General features: G+C 36.4%; 1 protein-coding gene across 18 annotated transcripts in view; it reads right to left on the reverse strand.

The window, feature by feature from the left end:
- The window catches only part of KDM6A (lysine demethylase 6A), a 156,555-nt gene that overhangs the window by 41,327 nt on the left and 88,434 nt on the right, over positions 1–26,794 (reverse strand). For 10 of the 18 annotated variants that reach the window (XR_003990023.1, XR_003990032.1, XR_003990031.1 and 7 more), the window contains 11 exons: positions 19,999–20,053; positions 17,182–17,216; positions 13,353–13,446; positions 8,275–8,401; positions 6,280–6,378; positions 5,711–5,930; positions 5,014–5,148; positions 4,416–4,571; positions 3,676–3,771; positions 1,820–1,924; positions 833–1,228 (listed from right to left, as the gene is read on the reverse strand). Coding sequence is in view for 7 of the 18 variants with exons in the window: in XM_030476369.1 (XP_030332229.1) it covers positions 833–1,228; positions 1,820–1,924; positions 3,676–3,771; positions 4,416–4,571; positions 5,014–5,148; positions 5,711–5,930; positions 6,280–6,378; positions 8,275–8,401; positions 13,353–13,446; positions 17,182–17,216; positions 19,999–20,053 (1,518 nt within the window). In the remaining 11 variants the exon portion in view is untranslated. The other 8 variants (XR_003990028.1, XM_030476368.1, XR_003990027.1 and 5 more) reach the window with 5 other exon arrangements.

Genomic DNA, 26,794 nt, shown 5'->3' on the forward strand with positions numbered 1-26,794 from the left:
CACAGCCCGCTCTCAATTCTTCATCATTAAAGTAACAGGCAATATTAATTAAACAAGAAATTTATGCAGTTTTGAGGAAGAAAACAATACTGTATAAAACTGTTTAACCCCTTTGGTAAAAGTGAATTCATCCATTAGGATATCTTCCTATAGAACACCTCGTTACATCCACAAAGTATGTCTTGAAAGAAAGACATTTAGGCTGAAAAAACCCTCTCCATCTTCAAGTTCTAACCCACGCATACACAGAACGCCCTTAATTACAGACTTTAGTCCCTATGGATTTTTACTGGCATTACAGTATTTTTTGCAAGCAGCTCTGCTTTGGAGATTTTTGGGTGTTTTATTTTTGATTGCTAGAAATTAATTTTGAAAGATCATATGGAAACAAAATATGGGTAATGATTACATCATGACGACAGCATAATGTCAGAAATAACTACGACATTCAGTTTCCCATGAAATGTGCACATTCCTCCTACATGAAAAACGAAGTCACAACATCTCACATTAAAGAAGCACTAACAAAAAGACGTACAAGTATTCCTTTTCAAAGAAACTTTCCTGCAAAGATAGGCAGCTGAGCAGTATGTAACTGCCCTCTTTGATTTATCATCATTTCTTTTAGACTGAAATTAGCTGATTTAATACACAGATTTTGAAAAATAAAAAGTAATAGTCAGGTTTAACCTAATGTGCGTTTTATTTCCATCTAGGTCATCAGCTTTAGGAAACAGAAAAATGTGTGTCTACAAATGAGAGACTTCAAACGGTGGTGATGTGCTTAACAAGCCTCCTTAGCATACTCTGTAAGCAAACTGAAATTGTATACCTGAGTGGAGTTAGATAGTTGGTTTTTCCACGGCTCCTCTGCGCTGCTGGTCAGGTTTGTGCGGTTATGAGGTAGAGAGAGTGCGTTTCGCTGCAGGTAAGGCACGTTTCCATTACTTCCACTTTCTGTTATGTGATTATTGCCTATCAAAATAGTGTCTGTACTACCCAGCGTTCTTGCTGTGCTGCAGGGAATGGGGCCTGCTGGAAAGGGTCCATTAGCCATAGGCTGCCCGGGGCAGGCGGGACGGATTCCACGCTGAGCGACATTAGGCACTCTGGTTAGAGCAACCTGCGGCTGCTGACCAGAGACAGAGTTTGTAGGCAGTGATGAATCAGCTGTTGGCCCATTAGGAATTCCAGTAGATCGTACCTGTGCAACTCCCGTTTGTCTCATCTAACGGAAGATGAACAAAGCACAAGAACATTAGCTGTGGAATTTAAAAAGTAAAGATCATACAAGGTTTGTGTACTTTACTGTACTGATCAATTCAAATTTTATACTGATTTTAAGATCTTCAGAGTTGCTTTTGAGAAATAAGATGACTGTCATGCTCACAAATGCACTGAGCAGATTTTAAGGTAAAACTATTGGCACACTTTTCTTCTAGGCCCTTCAGTTTGACTGTTAACGTTTTACTGCTAAAGTTGGACACTAAGAGAGAGAAAAGTGAACAATGAGAGGAGGAGAGATATTCTGTAATACATCTTATTACAATTATGTATTTTTCAAGTAAGACCACTTTTAAATGTGTCTGCTCACTTTAATTTGACAGTGTGGTTTGAAAACTTTTACATTATCTGGTAGCCCTATAACAAAACACAGCCAAATTTCAACCAGTAAACCACAATTAAAGATGACTTAACATAATGTAGTAAAGGGCATGAGAACTCTGTACAAAAGAAATTCTTCAAAATTCAGGAAACACAACAGACACACCATTACTGACTGAAGTTTTGTAGAAGAGAAAAATATTTTTGTTCTCACCTGCTGGTGTTGCTGCATCAAGACAAACTGACTCTCCAGCTGTTCCAGCATAAGTTTCTGTGCTGGATTTAGATTATTTCGGTTTGCACGCAGCTGTTCCAAGTGCTGAAAAAACAGCAGTACAGTTCAGAATCATTAAAATTGCATGTGCCTTTTAATAACTTTCTTGCACACAATACTAAAAATTATCCATGAAGGTAAGGCTTGTAAAGCTGAAAACATGATTGAGCTTTCTGTTACAGACGCAAACATCTTTCTATTCTGAAGTCCCGCTGCAGGGGACTGCAATGAATAAAGACTGATTTTGTATATATCTTTCTATATGATGGTGTGATGAAAACAGGGTCACCATGCACCAGGTACACAGAAGCCTAAACCAGTGTTCTTCAGTTGTTATTTTGCTTTTTAAAAAATGTCTAAATAAGGTAACAGGAATCAGAAAGGCTCACCTACCACATACATCAGCAGAAGCAAGTCTGCATTTATCTCCAGTGCTATGGCTGCAGAGGCTTTGCAGGCAGCATTGTTCTTGCTGCCCACCAATTCTGTGAAACCAATACCCATCCCTCCTCTACCGGCATGTTGGAGCCCCGGTGGTTAACTGTGCAGCCATAGCCCTTTTCCCTTCTACTTTTGTTAGCTGAGCCATTTGGTGTGTGTTATGTCCCATATCCTTCCAGCCTCTGAGCTGTCACTTTTAAAAGGTGGACTTAGAAGAGGCAGTAAAGGTTTCATTCACTCTCTTCTTGCATCATCTCTTCTTGGCTCTCCCATTCCTATACGCTGGAACTTTGTCATGCAATTGCCAGCAAACCCAGTATACCACACTCAGACAGAGAAGCCTATTTAGATACTGCTTAGAGGAGAAATTGGATCTGAAAAAAAAGTGAAACTAAAAAGGGGGAAAAGTGGTAGGATATAAAATAAACAAAGAAAAAGAATGAGAATGCCTGGAGAGATACAGAAGAGTGATTAGGGCGTGTGGGAGGTAGCGGGGGAAAAGGAGGGAAAGGAGAGAAAAATTATGCAGCATAATAAAGTCAGTATTGTTCAGACAGAGAAACAGCTAAAGAACTATAGTGGAGTTGAGGGGAACACTGTTCAGTCAATCAGAATGCCTTCTGTCTCTGCACTGTGTTCCTTTATACTTTTCCTTGCATCCGAAGCAGTATCTGCGATAAGAGTTTCCAGCTAGGCCTAATTTTCAGAATATGAAATTCTTGCTGAAGCTCACTGCGAGCCCTAATGAACTGAAGAGACAACAAAACATTGCAACAAAAAAATACCTGAAACAAGATTTAAGAAATAAAATCTAGCATTTCATATATTAGACGACACAAACCACAAAAAAGCAGTACCAGATTTCATTTGAATAACTGCATTTTGTAGAATGTGCATGTTTGTTTACGCAATTTGACAGAAGAGGCTACCTCAGGGGAAAAAAGGGATATTACAACACTTCTACACCTCCTTCAATATCCCACACGCTAACAGCAAGTAGCAAGACTCACTTGGCACGCAAGTGTGGCAATTTGCATATCTATCTTTAAAACATCATAAGAAAAAAGAATTACTGTATGTTCTTACTTTATAAATTATAGAATTCATACAATGTAAGTGTTCAGTTTCTGCTAGAGATCGTTTCTTTTACTACAGAAATAAAAATATTTATGACTTCTCACACAGGGAAGCCATAAATAGTAGCACAACTTGAACTGCACTGTGGGAATTATTTGGGATATATTTCACACTGAATTTCAGAAACGTGAAATAGAAAAATGTTCCAGATTTATTTTATTAAAAGGAAGAAACGAACAAAAAAAAGACATCAAAGCTTCTGAAGATCTTCAACATACCTGTAATTTCTGTGGTGTCAAGCACCAAGAATGAATTTGTTGCTGTACAGGAGGATGTGACACTGTATGGCCACTGCTCCAAACATCTGAAGTATTCTGAGAGAAAACATTACATTAAGATGTGTGACTATCAAAGGGTAAACATAACTTCTTTAACCAGCTAGATTTTATCTTACTTAAGAAAGAACTAGATATTGTTTCAAGAATAACAATATAAACGAAGAACATACTAAAACATGCCAAGTCTCATTCTACCATTCCCATACAGTATCAGAATAGTCAGAGGAAAGAGTTAAATTATATCTAGTATCTTAACAAAAAACAATCAAATCAAATTATGCAATTAATTTAAATGTACACTACTTTTAAAACTGAATACTTCATCTACTGTAACATTATTACATGATGATGAAACACTTAATTCTAAATATAAGCAAAGGCAATAAACAGGATGACATGATCATCTCCCTCTCTATCATGAGACAACACTTTTTCACTTATACAACTATGACTGCAGTATAGTGCCACTGATCTGCACTGCCCTTATGCAGTTCTTGTCTGACCTGTAACCTGATAAAACACATCACTGAAAAATGCTTTTTAAAATTCCTAAAAACATTCCCCACCTTGATGCCAAAGGATTAAAATTTAAAGCACAAATTCTGTGCATGCTGCATTATTTTAATGCATATTTCCGTATAATTTTGGTAGGGGGCTCTTGAGTTCATCAGAGTATATACCTTTGTTGGACTAGATGTTCTTTTCCTCTTGGCAGGACTGGTCAGGTCATCTACTTGGCTAGAAGGAATCATGTGTAGTGGCAAGGATTGCTGTGAAATTGGTGTTTGAGTGAGGCCTAGTACAGGTTCAGTATTTGGATGATGAGGTTTACAAGCCTAAGAATCACAGAAGGAAGACAAAAATATGGTTCTATATATTCTTAATTCTTTCCTTTAAATTATATCTTTTAACAGCCCACATATATTAAAAGGGCCGAGTAGGTATTCTGAAGGTGATCTCAGTAACTGAAAAATCAGTTTCCATATGGTCATCAATGGAGGAATGTGTACCTTTGATGGGATAATTAAACCACTGCAGCATTTCTATTTAAGATGATATATTTTGAAATCATGAAAATCCACAAAGGTTCTAAATTGGTACCCCCATATCTCTCCCACATTATAGGGAGCTTCTTGATCTCATATCCCTTTGCAAATAAATCAAGGGCTTTTTATCAATAAAAGCCAGTCCTGTGCTCAAGAAAATAAGCTTGACCACTACCGATTGTAAAGAACCCTTAAAAGCTGGGCACCTGCAGAACATAACCCAACTTCTCACCTGCTGTGCTGTGTTCATGGCACCCTGCCTGGAGGTAAGCTCTGCGGGGATTGGTAGGCTCCATGCCTCCTCAATACTAGGAAGTAATTTAGTTTTATTCTGTAGACTACCTTGTGGAAGGTTACACAACTGAGCCTAGGAAAAATTATGTAAAAAGCAAATTTAACACAAGCCTACTTTAGTAAGAGCAAGTCCATGAAATCTTCCTAAATGCTGTAGCTAATTATGTCTTAAAGAGAGGATAGATTTAAAATTTCGGATTTTAGAAAGGTGCTAAGTATAAAGAGGGTAACCAGAATATAAACCTTTGTGAGAATCAGAACAAAGATGAGCTCTGGATTCAGAGGTCTCACAATTCCTTTTTTCTGAAATTGCAAACAAGAGTGAAAGATAGTGCGTGTGCATTCTCTCTCTATGTTATGAGAACTTAAAAATGTAGACAATACAAAGAAAAAAGCAAAGTGATGTAGAACAGTATGCTTTGATTAAATGTGCAAAATAGGGTTTATAAGGAATTAAGTTCCACTTAAAAATGGAAGAAATAAAATATTACAGGCTATGATATGCTTACAATACACATGAAAACAGGTTATACACACCACAAACAACTGCAAGTTAAACTTGTGTGTTACTTCTCCCCTCCCCTCTGCTGTGTATTTGGAAGAGTGCTGCCCGCTTCTGAAAACATTAGTTTTACCTGTAAATACTTTATCCGTGCTGCAAGTGCAGAGGTATTACTACAATTTTTGCTCCTAGTTGCATTTAAGTAGCATTTAATGGCATCCTGAGGCTGGTTGCAGGACTCATAGAGTGTGCCTAGGTCCATCCAGGCTGCAGCATGGCCATGGTCCAATTGTACAGCACAGATATAGGCCTGTAAAGCATCCATAGGCTGATTTTGCTGTTGATACAGCACACTGAATAGAAAGATTAGTGAAGTTGAGAATTAATAACAACGTCAAAATACAAGCAAGTCAAATATACGCACCCCCCTCAAAACCCTTAAGAAACTTTGCCATTATATAAACCATGGTAATAAGCATAAACAACACATAAAATCTTAATACGTGTTATTTTAAAAAATTGAGAAAGAAAATATAAATCAATTATTTAAACTTCAAATCAAACCAATCTGACAACATGAAGGTATCAATAAAAAAGCTTTACAGGCCCTCTGAGACCACAAAAGAGTTAAAAAGCTGATACTCTTTATTCACATATATTAGCGGGGAATTATATCATTTTATTACCCTGTATCATTCTTACCCTATAGAACACCATGTATCTGCACTTGCTTCTGATTTATCAATAGATTGCCTATAAGATATAAAGGCATCCTGAACTTTCCCAATACTTGAATAGCACCTGGGAGAAGAAAAAAAGAACTTTGGTAATATTTATACAAGGTAATCATTGAGGATGACTTACCAAGACTGATCTGATATATGTTAAGTCATGCAAACACAGACTCATCTAGATGAATCCAAAACATTTGCTTTTTCTGAATAACAGGCAGCAGCAGACTCAAACATCTTAATCAACATGTATTACAATTATTTATTTGAAAAGTATACCAAAACTGCTTAAACCCTAGATTCCTGCATTTGTAAGGAAAAGAGCGTCATACTATAATTAAAAAACTTACATTTCTCTCGTTTGCGGTAACTTGTCAATCAATAAGAACACTACCTACAGATAGCATTACAAAGAAACAATTAAGTTACCTACTTCATCAAACAAATGGTTAGGAAACTTCATGTTCTACAAGAAATGTTTCAGAATTATTAAGAGATACTGACCAAGTGAGTCAGGATGGTTCCTGACTGCCTGGGAAGCTTTTTATGTGCATTTCTGACATCCCAATGTGAACAGCAAACCAGTTAGTTTTACTGCATATATAGAGCATGACATTTTCTAAAGAATCTTGCTGTTCTCTATTTTTTCATAATTTCTTGATTATTTTTCACACAGAAAACCAAAGTTATTCTGTTATTATCGGCAGAAATATCAGAACTCTAAAGAGAACTACAATTATACCACATGGAATAATACCTACCTTTTTAAAATTAAAAGATTCAAATAAATACAATATTAAAAAAACATATATATTTACTAGTTTAATCTACAATAGCTCTGCTTCTTATACTGCTTGTAATAAGTTTTCCTGTTGGAAGAAGAACTGATAAATTTCAAAACACAAAAATAACAATAGAGAATTTTCTTCTATAGAAAATAAATCCCAACAGAATAGTAGAGGCAAAGGTTTGTCCAGCAAGCTACCCTCTTTCATGTATTCTTGAGGTACGCTACGAAAGGAATACAATGAAATCTAGCAGTACTTCACCTAAAAGCATCCATTAAATCTGAACACAATGTTTAAGAAGATCATTTTAATCACAATCTAATGTGAGTTCCAACATACCTGTTTCAATCTGGCTACTTATCAGATACATGAAGACTCTCATTAGGACAGCACTATCATTAAGTGCCCCACCAAACTTAAAACAAGGTGATGGATTTTTTTTCGGTGGGAGAGGGGGATGGTGGTGGTATATTTTTAAAAGTAGCTTTAGACCAACTTGCCATCCAGTTTGGACAACCAGGAGAGAGAGGAAGGAACACAAAAGGGAATACATGAGGAGAGAAAAAGAGTGAATGCACAACCCTCTTCCTTTCCTCTTCTGCCAGAATATGGCATGGAAGAATGGGGCACAGAAACATTTTTGCTCTAGTCCTCCCTGTAATGTATAAGAGATGCTTCCACTAGATTTTCACCCCCATTTCCTGTGTTCCTCCCCCTTGTTTGTATGGTCCTTGGTTTCACTCTGACCACATGAAAGCTGTGGCACAGTGGGAGCAGGAGCATGGCAGCTGCACATATAGTTCATGGAGTCTTGGCTCCATCCTGTTGCTATGTAAGAACTCAACTAGCTCAAGGCACATGGGACAGGACCACTGGCAAAAAAGCAGGAGAGGAACAGGTAAAACCAGCAGAGCAGATTCAGATTACTGTAAATGTGTAGACTGAATAATAACTACAAAAAAAGCAGGACCGCTTGGGTAACATATTCATCCCAAATATGTTAGCACCTTGTCTTTTTAGACACCTTCCAGAAAACTAGACTTCAGTAGATACATACATCCTTTCCCTTCATTTTTCCTCTGAAAGTATTAAGAAAAACAACATAAGATACTTACAGCTGTAAGTATCCTCAAAAAAATGACAAATATAGTTACAGCGCCCATAAAGTCATTGCTCACCTTCCAAGGAAATACCAGGATTGACCAGAATTTGGATCTGCTTCTAGAGATTTCTGGAGATACTGTATAGCATAGCTTTCCTTGGTTGCCTTGTCTCCAAGCTGATCCACAGTGTGATGCATCCAGCCTACAAAAAGAATCCATAAATGCAGAAGTGAAATTCCCGAAGATAATTTAACATTTTGGCACAGCAGGATATTCGTAGCAGTAGTTCCTCTTTAAAAACAGAAATATCCATCAACAATATCATTTACATAGAATACTAGAAAGGAAATTCTTAAAAGTTTTAAAGTTCTATACTAAAATTACAGGACCAAAGGACCCGAAGTTAAAATTACTTTCAGGTACTTTTAAAGTGTGTTGGTTTGGGGTTTTTTTTGTAGTTTAAAGAATTTTTCCATGAGGTTAGTAGCACAATTATGAACTGCTCAGTCTTCTACTATAAAAATCTCAAAATGTTAACTCTTTTCCTCCTGTGAACACAGCTACCTTCCTTATTGCGAAAAATGCCACCGCTCTCCCTGTCATGCACATCAATTATCTGTACATTATGTTCAGTTTACTCCTTTTCTTCTAAATCCTCATATTTATCCCATTTCTACATTTAGACAACTCCCCAGCAGAACAGTGGTAAGAATTTTTGTTATCTCCACATTCAATCTTCATTGTTATAACATTCTTTCCATTCACCTTGACAAATACAATTATCTCTCATCTACATAATAAATTCTGCTGAATAGATAATTTTATTTCCTCATCTAACTACACATAATTTTCTTTCACATGCCTTTTTTTCTTTCAGTTGTCTCATTACATAAGACGATTTATTCATCCCCACTTTAAAGGTCTCCCACAATCCATGCTCCTGTATTATCTCTTACATCTCTACTCTACCACTGACTGGTTTCCATTTCAAATGAAGCACCTTCATCATCTTAAGGTGCTCCTCACCTTCCTCTAAGCTTAGATGGAATCACTTTAAGCAGCCACAAAATCATCTCTCTGCCATTTATGAGAAGAAAGGAAATCCTTCGTAGCAGGCAGCTGGCTTGCTGAAATCACTACATGCCACACTGGTCAACCATGTCTTGCTGTTTGCTTAATTTCCACGTCTATTTGTCTTAACAATCCACTGCTTTTCAGCCAACGTTTGTAAAATCTAAGATGTGACAATGGATTGCCCCAATGTTTTTATAGTGTCCTGCCAATAAATGGTCCCTTATGGAACACTATGATACCAACCTCATAAAATATCCAAGGTTACTTTTGTATGAAGTTTTAGTTACCTACAGAGTCGTACACACATCTGTACTACATGTCCATTTAAAAACTTCGCCAGCTAAACTTCAGCACCCTAAGCTTGCCCTTTATGATATAGTCTAATCACATGAACAGATAATACCACTGAAAACATCCAGATCAGATTCAGATCTCATCTGAAATGCTAGATAAAGTAGGCAAGGCTGAGAACGGAACTGATGAGTATCTGCAGCCTTACTTCATTCTGCATAACTAGACTATATCTTAAATACTTCATTCTACCTGTTCTATACAGCTTATTTTTTATTCCACGGGCTTATAGTTTGTTAGTAGTCACAGCGATACTTGTGCAAATGGAAGGCAAACTTCCAAACTTTAACAAATGAAATCTCAAAGAAAATCTTATCTATTGAACAATATTTGCCTAAGGTGTTTTAAGACGTATCATTTGGAAACTGTGGTCAGAAGCAGAAGTTTGAGTATTTCATGGACTGCAACACAGGTTAGGAGCCAAGTGGTTACAGTACTGGAAAAAAAGAGTACTTTATCTTGTCTGAAGATGGATCAAGTCAAAACTATACCCATTAGAAAAGAAATAAAAAAGGAGAGGAAAAAAACCCACAATATTTTTTGCAGAGACACATAACATACACTACTTTCACTCGTGGACTTCCTAAGCAATGTTTTTGATTCAAATCCCAAATCACTGAGGTTCTTAAGCATATAGAAAATACTCATGCTTTAACTAAAAAAAGCTTATGTGAGGGTGGTTATTAGAATGCACCTGTGTACATCAAGAACAAGCATATCGGGTACACTGCCAGGCAAAGCCTGAGATAAAGGTAATAGTTCAAGGATTATAAACAAGAGTATAAAAAGACATTAAACAATTTCTTCTATCTCTGGAAATGCTGTGCCGTGATGCCCATTTTCTGTTTCATCAGAACCTTGCTGGATAGAAAAATCACAAATTGTATCTTCAGGAGATCTTTACTGAGGTTTACTGATAAAGAATCTATTTTTCAGAGACAGAGCTGAGAACGAGCAATCCCTATCTAGTTTCACTGCTGAAACAAGGGCTGCTTCCCTATTTTATCTTCCTGTGCAGGGAGGTGAAAGAGGCAAAAGCAAGAGAAAGCGTGAGGGAGAACAAACAAAAGTTTTCTACTAGAATAGCACAGGTAAAGGAAACTGGATCTCTCCTCTCCTCATGCATAAAATTAAGAATGTACAGAAGGATGATAATGGAAAAATCCTGGTAAGCTGTACAGTTTCCTATTTGCAAGACCTAACTCAAATTCTCAACTAGCACATTGACTATTCTTCCCATCTTGGGGACATTTTTAGCATGACAAAAGCACACATTTTTTCCATATTTCACAAGTGTGGAAAAAATGTGCTTCACATGCTCTTTTCCAGGTCTTTACAATCTAATTTGTAATGAATCCCTGTGTTGCCTCACCAAGAGGATGTGCTAGCCTAGCTGATGCTGCAGGAGTTTTTTATGCTTACCAATCACCCTCATGCTGAACTTGTGGCAATTGCTTTTTCCCCAATAAACATCATCATCTCAGTCTCTGAAGAGATAAGCCTCTTCCCTATTTTAACATCTTATGATGTCTCATCTAGTTATGTGGACACCACGTAGGAACGCCTCTAGCCGAAGATCACTGGAGAGTGCTTTGGGAACCTCTAAGCAGATGGCCACGTTGTTCTTACACTCTTCCCTCAGCAAATACTGAATATAATTGGAGAAACAATACCAGGACAGATTTGCTCTTCAGTCTCATTAATTTCACGTAATTTTAGGCAAAGCGGTGAACAAAATTGTTGTCTGGAAAGCAAAAGAAATGGCGCAAAAGAAGAAACAAACTGCTCTTATCCAACCATACAGATCTTACTGTTACATCTACTTGAACTGGTCAGCATGCATCAGCTCGAATGGATATGTATTTATCTGAGAATCACAGGGTTCTCTTCCACCCTCGTCTGTTTTGGAAACCAGCAACAGAGCAAAGATTTTAATAATTCTCTCACAAGACATCTGAACTTGCCTAAATATCAACTCTGCCTAAATCAGCATTAACTAACTAAGGAAAATAAACACAGGGTATTTTCATGCCAAAACGATTTTTCTATTGGAGTTAAAAAAAAAAAAACACCACCAAAAAATCACAACAGCAAAAAAACCCCTCACACAACAAAACAAAAAAAGCACAGTTCAACCTAGAAATACAAATATATTTTGACTGGGTTTTGCCAGTAGCATTCCGGCACATGGCAGGTATTTTATATTATTTTTTTTAAGTAGCAGTCCACCACCTGGACCGTGCTTCCTGAGGAGGTGTTTTTATTAGCAGCTGCTAGAGACTAAACCTGTGATAAATATCATACTCTGATAAACACGACTGTTAACAGTGAAGAGCAAAAGAAATGGTATTATTCCTTAAATGTCCTGGTTAAGACCACTCTATCCTTTTATCCACATAGAAGTTACCCACACTACATAACTAGGTGACCTATGCCGACTGAATAAAAGGATTTAATCCAGTTTTTAGAGAGCAGACAATTCTCAAAGTCATTGCCCTTATTGCCAGCACAGAGATTGAGGCCTGTGGTAGGATTTTCTGAATACAATTGTGCGCCTTTGCTTCTACTGTGGCAAAACACATTAAACGGAGTTGAAAAAGCGTTGATCAGCTACTTTGGGAAGCTTGTATTCCATAGATCATATCTATAGCCCTTCTGGCTGAAACTCCTGACTATTTATACCAGGTGGCATGATACCGAGTTAAAAAAAATAGAAGGGAAAACCGAAATCTAAGCAACACTGCCCTTTGACAGCAAAAAGATCAGCACACCTAGAGTCCTGCAGCGAACTCCTCCAGCGTTTCATTTGTGATATCACACAGAAGACTCAAAAGCTAAACAAACCAGCCCACTCCGAATCCATACACAACCTGTATTACAAACAAAAGCAAATATTGTGGCCATAACTTAGTGCCAGTTACTAATTTGAATTAAATGACCACTACGTGAAGGGGGTAAAAAAAAAAAAAAAATAAAATGGGCATAAGCAGGCTAAATTAATATTTAGAATAATAAATCAGATGGAAGAACATGGAAAAAGTGAATGAAGAAGATTTGCACTGGGTTAAACAATTTTAACAAAATATTCTGGAAATACTTTTATAAGGTATATAGGACAAAAGTAATTTATTCTACCTACCCATTAGAAATTTTGGTCTAAAAATGATTTAACAGCTTTCTATCAATATGGAAAATGACAATTTTTTTAAAAAAGATAAGATTTTTTTTCTTTTTATGTGTTTTCTTTTATATAATCTGATGGTAAACTTCTTATTTACAGAAATAGGTTTTCATTACATACTCTAGTTAAAGAGAAAGCAAATGTAAATTTTTCCATTTGCCATGTTCTTCTACTCTGTAACACAGCATTTTGGTTTACTGTATACAGCCTGGCTATTCAAGGGCTGTTCTCAGAAGAGAACAGAGAATAACAGAATCCTAACTGCTGCACTCCTTCTGCAATAGACCACCCCCTCAGTGCCCAAAACCTGTAATGCGCATACTGTAGCAAGTCTAAGAGCTGTTTAATTTTGTAAGTTTAATTAAAACCTTTTCCTTCTCTCTTATTTACTTAATTATCTACTGTTATGCATTCTATTTGGGGTGAAAATCTCACGTATCATAATCAGTGTCTAAGACTCTCTTTGGAAATAGAGCCTTAAAAACACTGCTGAAGGCGAAGATGAAAAAAAGAAACACACAGAAAAATAGAAGTTAATTTTACATACCTAACTGCTGTAAGACAGTTGCTTTTACTTGTGCAGGAAGGTTTTCGATCTGCAAAAGCTGTTCATAAGCTTCCTTTGCAGAGTGATACTTTCTCTGCAAAAGGAAAAAAGTCAATAGATTAATCATAAAGCTTACAACAGATCACCAATAGCCACGATTTCACAGCACTGACAGCACACAAACACATTGACAAAAAATTCTATTTTTTTTTTGCATACAGTGCATATGAAAGCTTTAATGAGTGACATATATATGCTAAGAGAGTAACTTTCATAAATATAGTATTTAATATATAAATTGACTACTGAAAATAATCGAGGGAAAATTTGCAAATTATTAAATTTGGTCAAATCTTCATACATGCATTATACTTCTTACACTAAAAATAAGTGTACTGCTTTTAAGTGGAGTGCTTGAATGTGAACCTACATCTGAAATAAAACCCTACACAAATTCTTCTCAGAAAATTCATAACAGAAATGAAGATCATCAGTAATTGCTGGCTGGTATAATTTTGCCTCTCTCCTTGCTTTGGGATATTTGAACTGCCTTTTCAACGTATTTGTTGTCCTAGTAAGAGTCCCACCATATGTAGAATTAAAACATATCCATGGATTATACCTGGAGAATGAATGTATGGCATCTTACTATCTGCTATATAATTTAAGTGTGCTTAAAGTATGGAAACATTCAATTCCTAACTCCCTACATGAATAAGTCTTGATACAGAAAACACATTTCCAGGTTGGGATCATGGTCTTTATTGACTTCTGGAACCCTACGAGCTGTTTTGTATATACTAAAGGTAAAGACTTCTCAACAGATACATTTTTTAGAATAATGTCAGCATTTATCTTTGCATTACCCTAACAATAACTGTTTAACAGTGAAAGTATTTTAAATGCTTAATTCTTCTGTTCCTCCTCTCCCACAAATGTCTAAAATAAATGCTGAGGGTCTGCTGTTACTAAAAAGTTTGGGGTTTTTGTTGGTTTGCTTTTGTTTTGTTTTTTTATTTTTCTAAAAATTCTACACAATTTTTTGAGAGAAATATTCTTTCAGGTAATTCAACATTAGACTTCATTCTGGCAAGCAGATGAAGAGCATACTAAAATAAATGAGGACATCTAAATGCAAACGATCATTAGTTACATTTTTTTTATGCAAAGAGTACACAGTACTGACTACTGCTGTTTTCTAAGGGATGACTGGCAAGACTCTAAACAATATAAATACCTATTGGAAGTTAAAAATGTTGTTAGGTTCTTGATATCTCACAATCACAAAAGACAACTGTTGATTTTATAACCCTTTTCTAGTCAGGAAAAAAAATTAAAGCAGCAATTACATACTTTCAAATGGAACAAGGGGAGGTTGGTAGAAAAGATTTTTAATTGGTGTTCATGAAATGCAGACAACTGGTAAGAAAACAAATAATATAAATAAATAAAATATCCATGTCCAGCAAAATAAAAACAATCAGGAAAAAATTTTAAATTTAGCACTGGGAACATAATTTGTAGTTTATGACTATGAAGGATAAGCAAATGAACAGAAGTTCACTGTATAGCGTGACAGCAGTGGCAGCAATCCAGATGTCAAACAGATAAATATTAGTGCCTAATATTCACACTTTGAAAAAGATGTTTGCATGCTTGGGAGGATTCAGAAAGACCTATTAAAATAAGGCATGTTTTCCAGATCTAGGATATTTTTTACTTGTTTTTTTGTAGTATTATTTAGCCTTTAGAAATCTGCCTACATACGTGCCTTAAAATATTACAGAAAACTGTCACAATGTTTACATTTGGGTTTATTTCATAGAACGGTTTGGTTTGGAAGGGACCTTAAAGATCATCTATTTCCAACCCCCCTGCCATGGGCAGGGACACCTTCCACTAGACCGGGTTGCTCAAAGCCCCATCTGACCTGGTCTTGAACACCTCCAGGGATGGGGCAGTCACAGCTTCTTTGGGCAACCTGTGCCAGTGTCTCATCATTCTCATAGTGAAGAATTTCTTCCTAACATCTATATATTAACTCCAAAGATCCAAAGTCCTTGAAGTTTGGCTGCATCACGAATGGTCTTTGAAATAGGAAGGGGGAGAGGAACCCAGCCCAACCTCTTTTTTTGACACCGTATAAGCAACCATCCCAAATAGCTAGAAGGACTCATGCTACCACTGATGAAATAACAGAAATTAGCATTAAGCACCATGAAAAACTACTGCTGACTCCTATCAGCACCAGAGCTATCCTCTCATTTGGAGGCTGGCAACCCACCATTTAAACTCCAGTATTGTGAAGGTACATAATTAAGTAATTAATTACTTTTTCATCAAGTATTAGAGAGCATGTTATTTTCAAATAGACAGAGGGGTTCAGAGAACTGTAGCAGTGTCCTTTAAAAGAAATGAAGCCATCAGCCTGCCTCCAAAAACATCTCTTCATTGTGCCAGAGGCAATATCCAGAATGAAGGCAAGACCCTTTGTGGTTCCAAGTTTCTCAAGTTCCAGAAAACAAGATACCTCTCCCAACCAGAACTATGAGACAAGCCAGGTCTAACAGGAGAATGCACTGAAACTTTTTTGCTCTGACTTGTGTTAAAATAAAGTTCCTACTGCCTACGATTGTCAATCAGAAAGCAGAGCTTAAGCACTTGTAATGTTGGTCACACAATTATATAAGGCAGCTGGTATACAGATATAGACCTGGGGCCTTTAACTTTCTGTTTTACTCTAGAAAATCAAAAGAACTAACGTGTTGAGGATGCTTTGTTATATAATTGTGTCAGTTGTGCTCCAGTGCTCAGAACAGAACTTGGACAGTGGCCAGGCAAGAACCATCACACTCCATGAAGCTTCTGAACAGTGTTTGGGAACAGGGAATTTCTGTCTTGTCATATAGCTTTGCACCAAAAGCATTCAAAAGAGAAATATCTTATCAAATCTACATCTTTTACTAATATATAAATACCTAAAGCCATTCTCCACTGTGCCATCAAAAGACAGCACCTACTTTACCAAGCTGTTTTTCAACTGACTGAACATATAGTTTGTCTGTCCATTTTAATTGCAAGTTTCTGTTTTCATGTCACATCCCTTCCTCAGTCATATAATACCTATAAACATGATAAAAAGGCATACAGTTGACATTATATGACGAGTTAGTCAAATAACAAATATACAATAGCTATTTCAGTAGCTACTTTGTTTTAATTTACTTATATTCTGGAAGCTCAGTAAGAGTTCTGTAATTTCCCAAAAATTTCACCTAAAAAACTCTGTGGTAGGATTTGATATAGAATTAATAACACAGCTTTATGTACTGTTGACCTTGGATCTAAGATGTTCCTATCCTGTATGTTCAGCTAAAATTGAAAATTTCATGTCAAATATACTTAAAAAACACCAGGGCAACAGGCTAGACTTGACCATGTGTGTGCATGTATGAGAAACAATAGGGATATATACGAACTGACAAAGTACAAATTTTTTTATATTTTTATATATTTTTTTGTAACTTTAAAAATTATATCTAATCTTGTAAAAGAATTTTACTAAAAATCATATTGAACAGGTTTTTTTGCAGTTAACCTGTGAGACTAGTAAATATATAAGTCTATTAAAATAGCTACTTCCATTTTGTAGCATGACAGTCCACATACAGACTATTTTTAAATTTGGCCAAAGTAAATAAAGTTTCTTTAGTGATTTGAGACTTAAGCCTAACTATATAAAAGCATCTATAACCTGGATTCAACAGACTAATTACAAAATCAAATTAGAAACTCAACCAAACTTCACATACAGTAGCTTAAAGCTTACCTGGATTTCATATAAGTGGGCGATGTGAAACTGAACTGTAAAAGCGGGAAAATCAAAATTATTAGTTTTAATTAATGACAACAATTACAATATCTGTTTTCAAGTGAGGGATAAAGAATGTTTAAAATTTATCAATGCAAAACCAAGATAAATTAAATTTCGAAGATAAAAAGTAGTATTTGTTTACATTCACATTTTATGCTTAATGTAACAGAACTGACAGGGAATGAATATGTACCCTAACAAAGCATTAAGACTGCAAACAGATATTGCAGAAAGGCAGTTCATGGATTTTATGTGTATTCTGAAATGCAGAGTCCATTACCCTTTCAGTAAACTTAGCAATAAAATTTCTTTAAGCAGAGATGCAAAACAAGAGAATGCACGTTAATATTATCTGTAGATAACTGAATTAGAGACATATTTTCATTCAACTGTAGAAGGACAGACTGCATTTCAGAACAGAAAACGACATTATACGCAGTCACCTTTACACAGGATCTTAAATTTAGGTGTTTGCAGTTTGGTTTTTTTTTTCTTTTTAGAAATTGTCTTTCCCTTGTTAAACTAAGAGTGTTAATTACAGATGGCATTCTGATTATTACTGTAAAGCATCTTAAATTACTCATACAAATTGCACAGAATGCCATAATACTACTAGCAGCTCTCGCTGGCAAGAAAATTGCTGGTTGGAAAAAGAAAATGAAAGTTGTTCAAGAGTGAAAGCGGAGGGAAAATCATCCTCATGCTGCTCAAATCACTGAAGAAAAGATGCAGTGCCTGAGTTCTCAGGCCTGAGAACTGCTAACCTAGACTAGCCATAGAGTGATAGATAGCTAAAGCTATTTGAGATGGATGCAATCCTTACTCTATTTGATGAGGAAAGAAAAATTCCTTTGAGACAGACTTTTACCTGATGTTTCTGAGGACTGCAAGTAAGAAAATACCTGTCTTTTAGCCAAGCTCAATTTATTTCAGTACACAGATTTCTTTCTCCTGAAGCTAAAGAACAGCATGACACAGAGATTTATACAGGTAATTTGGAGTTCCAGGGTTTCCCTCTGGATCATAAGAGAGGGGAAAAGCTCTTTTTTTGCACAGCTTTGTCCTTTACTATAAAGAAGGTAGCCTAGCGCATGTCAAAAACCAGGTCATAATGAAATGCATCGTCTAAAATTTTAATAAACTTTTTGTGTTCCTTGCTAAAGGGCATATAACACCAATTATGTTCACCACATCGTCAAACTTCACTGTGTACTGATGAAAGAAAAACCTCTGCTGTTATTTTAGGAGTTCATTATCTAAAAAATCTCTTATTTTTTCCCCCTCACAGCAAAACCCCTTCAGTGTGAAGCTACGAAATGAAGCCATGCGAGGGGAGAGAAATTAAAGATGTCACACTGGAGACTGCCTAAATAGAAATAAGACATGCTTAGTACATTTCTGCTAGGAACACACTCTCTGTAATGCTGTTACTCACCCAGCCTTTAGAAATGCAAGGGGTAGGATTAAGGCAACCACAAGCATTTATGTGAGGGTACCCAACACCATGGGTCAAAGTGCACGGTTCTCCTTCCACTAAGTAGGATAGGAGAACCTGACAAATATTTCTCATTCCTCTTCACTCTTCCTTCGGGTTTGTCAGGCATTGTGCAATAAAGCCTTTACATGGGGCCATACCTCTACATAAATCTGGGGGCAGAGGGGACTGTGGGAGAAGGGTTAGGAAAACCTTACAAAAATTCAGAGATGCAATGAAAACCAATAAAGTCAGTGAGAAATAATATTAACTACCATGAAATATGATAAAGAATCATGTAGCTGGTAGAAAACAATAAAAGCCTATTGACTTAGGAAGAATTCTGCAAATAATTTTACAGTATTATCTGTGTCTGCTCCTGATAAGAGACAAAGCTCTAGAGAAGACCTTGTAGCATAGTTGTCTCCTTGATACCAATACAGCCAGAAGTTTCACCCATGTACACAAACACCCTTTCATTAGCCTTGCTGACAGAATACTCACAATTCCATCTAAATCCAAATCAAAAAAATGAAGAAATGCTTTTAAATACTTCATCCAATGCTTCTGAAGTTAGAATTAGGAGATAACTTAAGCTCAACACCAAGAGCAGCATGAAGGTACCTTAAAAACTGAGGGGGTAATTTCCTTCACAACTGCCTGTCTTTTAATTCTTACAGACTCCAACACATGCAGCAACATATGCTTATTCTTGCATGCAATTCTACTAACACTGGAAAAATACCTGCAGGATGCTCTGTAACAGACTACGGTGTATACTGCATCTGATAGATGATACTACACTAACAGATTAGCATGTTCAAGTACAGACAAATATGTAGCTGGCACCTAATGATCAATCAAACTACAGTTTGTACCTTTTCCTACTTCAACAGTGTTAAAACTGATGCTGAATTTTAGATCTATAAATTGGCATTAAAATGACCACCAAAAAATGACAGATTATCAAGATGCCACAAAGTTTTAAACAACTGCTATTAAACATATGCCACGGCACAAGCACTACATTCATAAATAAATGTTCCTCCAGAATTTGTCTTCAAAGCAATTAATAAGCTGAGTCTCAATTTTTACTTATTCCACTTACTAAAACGATCCACAATTCCACCAGAATATCTGCCTCCACTGACAGATGGAGACAGGTTGTGTAGCCTCCCTCTCTCAGTACAGATTCTCTTGATTTTGAAGGATCGGTTCATTAAAAATTCATACAGTTGTGATCATGAGACTTAAAAAACCAAAAAGCTACAACAAAATAAATTGAATCGGTTACTTACTTTCAGCGTTAGACAAAGTGCAGGGATTGCAGTCAATCAAAGCTAACTGAAAATGCTGGAAAAAAAAGAATTATTTGTTTTTTAAACAACATGATAGTAGAACTTAGGCAAATTACTACAAATAAATAAATTTTGTACTTGAAAATCAATGCTGCATTTTACCATGTGTCTTAAAGAAAATAATATTTTATTTCTGTTGAACTGCTTACTGGAAGAAAATGGTTTTTTCTACTGCAGACGCAGCAATGCTTCTAGTAATGTAAGAAGGCAACAGACATCTTCACAAAACAATTGGGATAGCATCTGTAAGAATGACTGCATCAAACGAATGGTCAAAATTGGAAAATCAAGTTTTCCTTAGAATATAGAACTGGGATTGCAGTCATACCAGCTCACAGCCTCAGGGAGACAAACACTGAAGCTTTCAAATTGTCTATCTAGAAAAACAGAGTAAGCTTCCTTCAAATTGAGTGATTTGAAGTCTTTTTATAAAACAGATCTCATGTAAAAAAGCACTTAATACCTTTCCATTAAAACACGAGTTCTTAAAGAGTTCATAAGTTCTTACATCCTTTCCTCCAGGTATCAAGATTAACTTCAGCTAAACATTAAAGCTTGTTTATTTTTAATCACTTTTCCTCAAAAGATATGAAAAGTATCTTTTAAAACATCTCTGCATTCTGAAGTTCTAAGCCAAGAATTTCACTCTTCTAGAAAGGTCACACAAGCAGAGCAATTAAGCCTGTCTGCCAGAAAATCTGGATGTGAGCAAATCATTTCAGAAGAGTCATGCTAATTCAGTGATCACTATTTACAGTTTGAAACGCAACCAAGTATGTTAAAATGAATAGAACAGGCATACAAACTCAAGTGCCTCTGAACTTTTCCACAGAATTCATAGAAAATTGCTAGACAGTGCAAAATTTGGATTAATACATTAATTCAATAGAAAGTCAGGCCTAAGAGATAGCATATAAAATACTATTGTTAATAAATACAGTTATTTACAAAATATAGTTCCAGGTGGCTTCTAATACACAAAAATTACTGACTCTTTAGTATATTTTATTAGCACAAAAATGGTGATTTAGCTCTGGCTACTCAGGATTCCAAACTAGTTAGCATCAGGAGCTTATTAGTGTAGCTGGGAAAAAATAAATCTTTATTAATGGACACATATGCAACTTGCTTTTGGTATTTGTCGTACCAGAACTACTAGATACTACTTTCTTCATGGTCCTAATAATACCTCGTGTATAGCATGTCTCTATAATACACATCTTGAAGAGTAATGAGAAGAGTTTTACAGACCACCTAATTTCTAAATAAACATTTTTAACAGAAAAATTTTTACAAAATTGATTTATTATCCGTAGCAAAGCATAAAAAAAAAGAATGCCAGCACTTCATGAGCTCTTCGAGGCACACAGTTCTGCAGCTTACCCCCCCTCACTGACTTTTATCAACATCATTTGTAATATATAAGTTTTTAAAAAAATGAAACAAACTCAATTTGAATAACAGAAATTTATGATTTTAGTGAATATTTAGTAGTATCAGTCACAGAAGAGAGGACAGAAAACAATGAACTCACATATATGTAACTTGTAAAATAACTTTTTAAGCTTTGAGCAGGCATTAAATAATTGCTTATAAATATTAGCCTATTTCTCTGCCTTGCCTATTCCTTTTTCTACTGTTCAGCAGTCAGACAACTTAAGATTTCTCCTCACTTACATTGCAATGCAGGTTGTGTGCCTCAGAGACATCCTTCAGTCGGTTACCATAGTGATACTACTAAGCAGGCAAGTTAAAAAAAAAAAGGCTAAATAAAAATAAAATGCTCTACTTTATATTGCATTTTGCATGGCAGAAGAAAAAAAAGGAACAGACCTATATACTTTTGCCTGTACATGGAGTATATCCATCTAAATGGCACAAACCCATTTTTGCACAGACGTGTCATCTTGCACTCTCACTAACAATTAATATGAAAAGATAAAGCAGAATGGCACAAATTTGCTCTCACCTACCAATGCTATTATAAAAATTAAGCAGATCTAAAGAGAAACGATTGAGAACTGTTCTGTAGCAGCTTTTTCAGAAGGGTTATTGCAATGAGACTCAGTGAGAGAAAGCAGGCAACCACGTAAGAAAAAAATCTAACCATTTTAATATTTAAATATGCCAGTAATATCAGTGATGTACAGTGGAAAAAAAAAAAAAAACAACCAGGAATAATTGCAACAGTGCCTCCTAAAAAATTAAATTCTTAATACTACATTAGCTGACTTCTACATTTCAAAGTCCACATTATGAAAATTTACTAAGTGTAGTAAATTTCTGCTTGCACTGTTCACTAAGCTACAAACAATAAAGAAATTGATAAACCAAAGCCTGTAACTACAGCAAAATAAACCATTTGCACTAAATAATTATCACAAAGCAATACACAAAAATCCCAGAACCTTTCACACCAAGAACCTTTGAAATGCACAGATGCGAGCAAACCTACACCTCCTGCTAGATAAATAAAACACAGCTCCCCGTTAAGTATTCCAAATCAGACCCAAAATAAAGGCATGCATGCATTCTAGCACATAAAAACCAAATCAGCCAAAAGCAGATCCACCCACCACAATTACCAGCACCAAAAAATTAGAAAAATAGTAATCATTTCCAACTTCCATTTCTGCCGCACGCAGAAGTGGCTAGCAAACATCTGCCCGTCTCTCAATATTGCAGCACTGAAGCTGGCTACTGCTGTGTGAAATAGTTACTATGCAGGAGAGGCCGCTGCAGTTCAGAGACGACACACAATACCTCAAGGCAGACAGCAGTCTATAGAAATTCAAATCCCGAGTAAGAGGATTTACCTAGAAGGCAGTGTTCTGAATGTTAAAAAGTAACAGGCCCCCTTCAAGAGCTGCAGCTCAAGTCATAACATACCTTGATTTGTAGCCATCTGTAACTGCACAATTATCTACAGCCTATTTCGTCTCCTCTGGAGTCTTTGACTTGCCTCTGATTGTGGAAACAATTTCAAAGGTAATCTTTCCAAGGATCAAAAGTACAGTGGATTGCATATAAACAGAGCTGATGAAAGCATTAGGTCTGGTAGTAAAATAATGGTAATTTGACACTGATTTTAGGTTACTTCAAGTTTTCACTACAGTATTAACACCAATTCTCCTAACAAATCAGTCCTTTACAATTTAAGAGGCAAGTACCTACGGTTTTGTCAGTTCTTTTATTAATAAATGACCAACACAAAATGAACCGTTTTCTTTTTAGTACAAGATTTCCAGTACTGTCTCTGTTTACATCCAAGCCTGATACATCAAAAAAGTAACTCTACTCTCTCCTCCTCTGAGGAGGACATTAGCAAGCTTAATAGCTCTCAGTTCTGCATTTATTTAGCAAGCAAGGCAAGCCATCATTTGAAACCTGACAATTCTCACGGACTTACCATGAAGGAAAGCTCCATCATGACTCAGTGAAATTCTGCCAGGAGATGGCTTTTTCTGCCTATGTGACCTAGGTGTGATGCCTGTGTTCCTCAGAGCAGCCTTTGTTCACATAAGTAGGGCACAGAAAGCCTGGCGTAATGAGCTGTGGCAGAGAGCCAAGCCTCCATTTGCCAGGCGTGTTTGGGGCCAGAGAAAAGGGTCAGGAGAGGACGTGCTATATGTGCTGCTACACCAGTGCATTGCTCTGCTCTCCAGCGTCTTCTGAAGCCAGAACAAATTCATCTCATAATATGAAGGTTTGTGTAGCACAAACACTTGGTTGCTTTTGTCCAACATTCAAAAAGCTCCCCAAACCCTCAAGACCGAGGAAGACTGTTACATGGATAGGGCAGAAGAAAGCTGCTTGAGGACTGAAGAAACAAAGGTCACATACACACATAAAATGAATTAACAGCAGTATGTTCAGAAAAATCTGTTGTTTTTACTAGCTATATAAATGAAAAATTCTCTTAAAGCAGAAAGATTAGTAAAGCTGTGTTTTCACTAGCCAGAAGAAGGTTGCATTCAAATTTACCAACCAACATCTTACATGGTGCACCACAGTGCTTTTCACAAAGCTGTCTCAATACTCACGTTGACTGCATGTTTTACTATTACTTGTGGGACATCAGAATTTAGCTATTCCTGTGTTAAAAGCCCGAAAGACTGCAGTGGCAACAAAATGCCATAGGGAAATGGGATGACTGGAAGCTTGCACTGCTGCTGCATCACCAGCAACCCCATGTTACTTAGCTGGCCAGAGCTGGGGTCATTTCAGAACCTGCACTGCTCTGCCCCCAATCCACACCCCCACCCAGGCTGGATGAAAAGCACAGCCTAATCCTTGCCAGGTATCTGTGGCTACTTAGCCAGTACACGTAGCTAGCTGTTACTGCATGCCCTGAATGCCAACCTTTCAGTTGGAACTACAGCTAATAAACCTGGATCAAGATACCTCTCCCGAGGAAAAGGTGCACAAATGAAATGTACCTGCACCAATACTCCTTAGCTTGAATGCTCAACTTCTGAGTCAACTATTTTCCTTCTCATGGTTTGTTTTCTCCCTCCAAAAAAGACGTAAGATGCCACAGAGCAGCTAAGTCAAATATAGCATTTACTCCTCTTTGTAATAATGACATTTCTAAAATACACTTACAGTTTTCTTTTATAGGAAAACTAAAAAATTACTCAAAACCCCAAGCAAAACTAAGAGAAAACAAAAGAAAACACTTTGTAGGCCAGACGTTGTGATATAATCATCCACTATCAAAACCTGCTCCACTAACAACTCTCTTGCAGTTTGACTGGCAGTCCTGGGGTAAGTTGATGATCCTAAAAGTCTTTTCCAACCTAGTTGATTCTATGATTACAGAGCCTTGCTGCATTAAAAAACCTTTCAAGTTTTTACTTCTTGTATATGTCCCCCCATCATATGCATACGCAAACTACAAAGACTTGGAGAGCAAGTTCATTCCCAAATGCTGTTTGCCATCACTTACATTTTCATTAAAATAGTATTTTGACTCGTTTCATCTTGCTTTCCAGGTGAAGTGGTTGAAATATTGGATATCCACCTTGTAATACCTAAAGCCCTTTATTTTGTGTGTTTTTTTCTTACCTAAAAATGTTGCCAATTAGTTTCTAGTAGAATTACAGACATAAAGCTGAACATAAGAAATTAAAAATTCTCATAACTGTATGTTTTGACTAGTTATTTTTTTAATAATTAAAAATAAATACATAAGGTTTCAATTTAACACGTTTAAACTTAAAAATTATTAATCTAAGCACATATGGAAGATAACTAGGTTGTGAAACAGAAGAAGGCTTGAAAACACAAATTTTCACTTTTATAAATACATTTTTATTTATTACTGCGAAAAACAGCATTAAAAATGAACAATGTGTCTGTAACAGCTACATGTTGGCATACAATAGCTGCAGTAGCTAAAAATATAATAAAGATATTTATGAGGAGACAGGAAAATTATTTGAATAAGCAATGGAAAAGTGTTTGACTAAATAAGTACTTCGAGCTGCTCATCTGTGTATCGGTATTTAATTTTTTTCTATTTCATGCATATTCATGTAATTCATGCATATTTCCCCAATAAATTCTAATTCTCTCACAGCCTTTTTCTTATCCTAATATAAGCAGTATGTCTTAACATTACTAACAAATGAGAACCTTTAGGAAAATAATTAAAAAATTAAAATTATATTCAAATTGATGATTTACAGGCAAGATCAAAGCATAAGCCTGAAGCAGACTGCTAGGATAGCTGGTTTGTGTATAAATAAAGAGGAAAAATGTCTGAAAGGCACAATCAGTATTTCTACTGAAAGGCAGACAATTGAAAATATGAGAAATTTAGTTCTCGTTCTTCTAAGGGTTTTGTTGCTGGGTACAGGATGCATGTGCAATACTTAAAACCAAACAAAATTCCCAAAGCACAACACAGCTTGATTTGGCATAAAATAACCTGCTCGTGTCCATCCCTACTGACTTCCCATTAAAAAAATGAAACAAAACAAAACCCCCAAACCCAAAGAACCGAACAATCCACCACCAAAAAAACCCAAACGAAAGCAAACAAAACACCCCCTCACAAAACCAAACCCACAGAAAAATCTCCCACCCAGCCACTGTTCCCTCGATGTTATTATTCTAATAAATATGAAAACCTAAGATTTCTTTTTTCCCTTAAGTAGTCTGTCATCAACCAATGGAAGTGAACTGAATTTTACATTCAAAAAGTTTTCAAGATTATAGCCCTAACTCCCCACTGGAAAGCACACTACGATTCTTCAGCACCACCAAGCAGAATGAGCACCAGATGGAAGACTTGTTTCCCATAGCTGCCATTTCCAGTGTAACCCTATTATTAAACTAAGTAATACCAAAGCTGTAATTTTACATTTTTCCTCAGCTTCTCTTTTATGCATGTCAGTGGTCCCAGACAATGCACCGAGCTCCCCCTCCATGCTCTACCTAGTTCTGTGTTCAGTTTCTGGGTGGAGAAGAGGCACCGGGGCTTCCCGATGCACAGCAACTCCTGTATGGATGGGACAATTCCCTTCGTAGGTTCATATCCCAACAGACCAGACGCATGACCATTCATTTGGTGCCTCTGTTGTAGATCAAGCTACACCGATCACTTGGTCCTCAGCTTGCAGAGCACAAATGGCTCTGGGGCAACATGTTGCACAGGAATGTTATAGGAATTTCTCTTTGAAATCCCTTTCATTCTGACTTATCTGCTAGAAATTGGTTAAGTTTCAAAAGT

Source organism: Strigops habroptila, chromosome 2 (genome assembly GCF_004027225.2).
Source record: "Strigops habroptila isolate Jane chromosome 2, bStrHab1.2.pri, whole genome shotgun sequence".
Classification (NCBI taxonomy): Eukaryota; Metazoa; Chordata; class Aves; order Psittaciformes; family Psittacidae; genus Strigops; species Strigops habroptila.